This window comes from Chrysoperla carnea, chromosome 1, assembly GCF_905475395.1.
Source record: "Chrysoperla carnea chromosome 1, inChrCarn1.1, whole genome shotgun sequence".
Taxonomy (NCBI): domain Eukaryota; kingdom Metazoa; phylum Arthropoda; class Insecta; order Neuroptera; family Chrysopidae; genus Chrysoperla; species Chrysoperla carnea.
Genome location: NC_058337.1, coordinates 2,815,539 through 2,819,678, shown reverse-complemented (window position 1 = coordinate 2,819,678; position 4,140 = coordinate 2,815,539). Strand labels below are relative to the sequence as shown.

The 4,140-nt window shown below is 29.0% G+C and overlaps 1 protein-coding gene across 1 annotated transcript; it reads right to left on the bottom strand.

The window, feature by feature from the left end:
* Nucleotides 1-2,170: 2,170 nt before the first annotated feature.
* LOC123290428 (zinc finger protein 257-like) lies at nt 2,171-3,717 on the bottom strand. Its single transcript, XM_044870602.1, has 2 exons — nt 3,126-3,717; nt 2,171-2,610 (listed from the first exon to the last, which is right to left on the bottom strand). The coding sequence occupies exons 1-2, from the start codon at nt 3,715-3,717 to the stop codon at nt 2,171-2,173; spliced, it is 1,032 nt and encodes a 343-aa protein (XP_044726537.1).
* Between the last annotated feature and the right edge of the window lie 423 nt (nt 3,718-4,140).

Below are 4,140 nucleotides of genomic sequence, written 5' to 3'. Positions count from 1 at the left end.
TACTTGTTTTATTCTTTAAAGAATTTAATTTAATAGCTATTTTTTACTGTTATGAATTATTTGTAATATAAGTTTAAAAAAGACATATTTCTGATTTAGTAGGCAACCCAATTTGTGCGTACATTACCCATAATTTGTTTGATCAGGATACTTATTATGGCATAACAAAAAACTTCTTTGTACCTAGGTTTAAATTATCTCTATTATCATTAACTTCTGATAACTCACTACCACAATTATTTTTTTTAATGAAAAAACATAAAACTTTTACAAAAAACCCAAATTGGGAAATTATAAAAATATTTGCAATTTTAGTTTCCTTGGTGACCTTGTTGAAAATGGTTGGGTTTTTAGTGTCAAATAAAGAAAAACAATTTTATGTGTTGATTCTTTTAATAATTAATTTTTAGAATCTTCATTCGCAACGAAAACTGATAAACATAAAGCTTAGAAGTGAACAGAATAGTTGAACAGAGTTAGAAAGTTTTATATCAACTCAACTCTTGACATATTTTCAATTTTCGAACCCCTTTGTGTATTTTAGAAGACAATTAATACCAGAAGTAGCACCGATTAATAATTAATAACTAATCTATCAATCAAATCTATTTAATCAGGAAATTTGTGGTCTAGCCTCGATGGCTCATATTCACCACGACTATTTTTTGATACTGTTTCTATTTTTATTGTTATGTGTGGTAAAGGAGAAGAGATGCAAAGCGTTGAAAGTTCTTTTGTGTGAATGCATTGATAAAGAAATAATTTGGAGAATGATATTTTAATAATATTTTTCCATTTGTCATCAAACCGAAGGGACATATTGTAAGGTATTCAAAGTTTGGAGAAACACAAAAAAAAAAACAATTTATTTTTCATTTATAATTTCTTTTAATATAATTCAAAAAATATATTCTTTCGATATAAATTTTATGTACAATTTTTAAGAATTTACAATTTTATTAAAGCTTAAATTTTACGAAATTCCAAATGCCATTTGAAAACCGCCAAACTCTTTTTTTTTTTTAATAAACCGAGCTCCCGTTATTATATATTGACAAAATTTCGACAAAAATTCAAGATTTTTTAGTTAAAGTACGGAGAAAAACAGCGGATAGAGTCGCTGTTCGAGGAATTTAGCTCATTTCGAATTTCGTTTTTTTTATATACAGACAAATATTTACAAAATTTACATTTAAAAACATTATACGACAAAACAAGCGCAAAAAATTGATGAGACTAATTTCTTTATGGATCTAAGATTTCTTAGACCTTTGACATTTTCCAAAGATATTTCTGGACTTTTTTCGAAAATGTTTTGTCATATATTTATATAAAAATATTTTTGTATAAATTTTTCATTTTTACTTGTCAAGGCTTTTTGAATATCACTCAAAATAGTTTCAAATCAAGTTTATTTTATTCGGCTTTTTATCTGCAAGAAAATTTTTAAAATTTCTAATTGAGTAGAAAGAAATATTAGTTATTTTAGAATAAGCACAAATTTTTAACCAAGCAATTAAGTGTTTGTATAAATTTTCTGGTTTAAACTATCCAAAAAACTTAAAAATAAGTTAAGTTAAAATTAAGGCTTTCTATCAGCAAGGGAAACAATTTCTAACTAGGTCGAAATCTTAGTTACTTTCGAATTAGCAAAAACTTTTGTCTAAGGCTACTAAGTATTTTGAAAAATTTTCTGTTTTAAACTATACAAAAAAAATCTTCCGAGCAGATAAAGTAAAACTATAAAAATTACCGATAAAATAAAAATTTAATCCCTGTAAAAATAATTGAATTATTTTCTAAAAATAGAATTTCAAATGCTATGATGCTTTCATTAGCAATCGGTAATTTAAGTAATTATTTAATTTCTAAGAGCAATCACAGCCTTTTGTTTCTACGATTGATAATGAAAGCATGATTTTGTCAAAATTTCTAAATAAACTTTTTGTAAATGAAACGATTCTATTCGAAATTTTCAAAATCTGGTATAATTAGAATTCACTTTTAGAGACTTCATAGTACGCGATATTTTAATAAGTACAAGTTTGTAAAGGTGAATATTACAGATCTTGTTGAACACTTCGAAACGTCGGAATTTAAGACTTATGAATCGCTTCATTACTATCACTTGGATACAATTTAACTATTTACACAATTTATGCTTCTTGGGTTATAAACCATACATCGCAGGATGTAAGCTAGTTGTTCCTACACCAGGAAGTTGATGACCATGGTGATGATGTCTTTGTAAATTTGATACCATCGGTGATGTTACCATTCCTTCAGGAGCCGGTGGTAATCCAGGTGGAAATGTTGGTGCAACCATATTAGGATTATACATGGGTACACCAGATGTTGGAGGAATTGATGCCCATGCACTAGCTGGTAAAACTACAGGCACTAATTGTAAACCACTTCGATGCATCTGTGACGTTTGTGAATGAGTACGCATATGCTTTTTCAAATGATCTTTACGACCAAAACGTTTACCACACGAAGTGCATGCAAATGGTCGTAAACCACTGTGAATACGTTTATGGCGTGTAAGTTCTTCGTTACGTGTAAAGGTTTTACCACAATTTTTTTCGTCACAACGAAAAGGGCGTTCACCTGAAACAATAAAACAAATTAAAATTTTTGGTCAGTTATAGTTTTTGGAGATTAATATAGGTAAAAAAAGGATTTAGGGTTTTTTGTTATAATAAAAATAGAAAAAAGGTCGGCTTATTTATGGTAATAAAAAGGGCTTGACACGCGACGGTAGCCATAAAAAGATTTAGGTAAAGGATTAAATTTTTTCTGTACATTTTGAAAGTTTGGAATAAAAGTCATCGAGTAATTGAAAGGTTTATTTTTAAAGAAATTTCGCGTTAAAAAAAACGTGTTCAAATTTTGTAGCAACTAGAAATATTTATCTTAGAATAAACAAAAGTTTTAATTAGGTCCTCATAGTTAGTTTCCAAAAATTGTTTCCCCATCGAAATAGAAAACTAGCTAGAATTGTAATAAGAGAAGGCAGAAAAAATTTACGAATTAGCCTGGCAACAAAATCTTTAATACAGTACTGAATTTGCGCATAAACAGGATATATAAACCATTAAATTTTAGTATCAAAAGACAATTACCTGTATGAATTCTTATATGTCCTTTTAACTGTCCATTATTTGAGAAACCAACATCACAATGTGGACACTTATATTTCTTCGGCCTTTGTTTTCGACTACTCAACAATTTCGTCTGATGTTCTTGATTTAAAACACGTATATACTCATCCATAGCATAGCCATGTGCGGCTAATGATTCCATAAAAACAGCATCCTGTGGTGTCACACCCACGGGAAAACCATGAAGTAAATCGTATGATGGAAGATGGGAATAATCGGGAAATGTTTGTGGATAAAATTCTGGTGAAGAAGGATAAATTTGTGATGGAATTGCACTAGTACATTTTGATGGCATATCGTTTAATTTCGAGCATTTTTCAATTGGCTCCGCCGGTGGTGTTAATGGTACAATTATTTCGGTATATTCCACAGGCTTTTCACATTTCTCTTCGACAATTTTCTTATGTTTCTCTTCGTTTTCAATCGTTGTAGTCGAAATTGTACAATCTTGGTAGGATACGATATCTAAATTATGATTTTTCACAATAAGTTGTTTTGTACCCTCACTTGAATTATCCCAAGGACGAAATATTTTCTTATAACACACTTCCATAATTTTGTTCTTTAGCACCACTTAACACAAAAAATAAACACTAATAACTTGTTACAATAGAACCACACAAAAAAAATGTAAATAATCTTCACTTAATCGAGACGTACTTGACTTTAAATAACTTAAAAAGGGATTTCAAACAAGTCCACTTAATCCTTAGGATTATATATGTAAGTTTGAGTGCAAATAATATCTAACACATATATTTATAAAAACTTCAAAATATAATTCAACCCCCCTTAAAAATGGGGCTGTACTTACACTTATTTTGTGTGAGGGGGTTTTTTAAATTTACCCTCTCACTTCTAATACAAACAATACTCCACCCCTTGTGAGATATGTTTTAGAGGGTAGCAAAAAGGACTATACATATATTATTAATCCTTATATGAATATTTATTGTATTGGAAAAATAGTGATGTT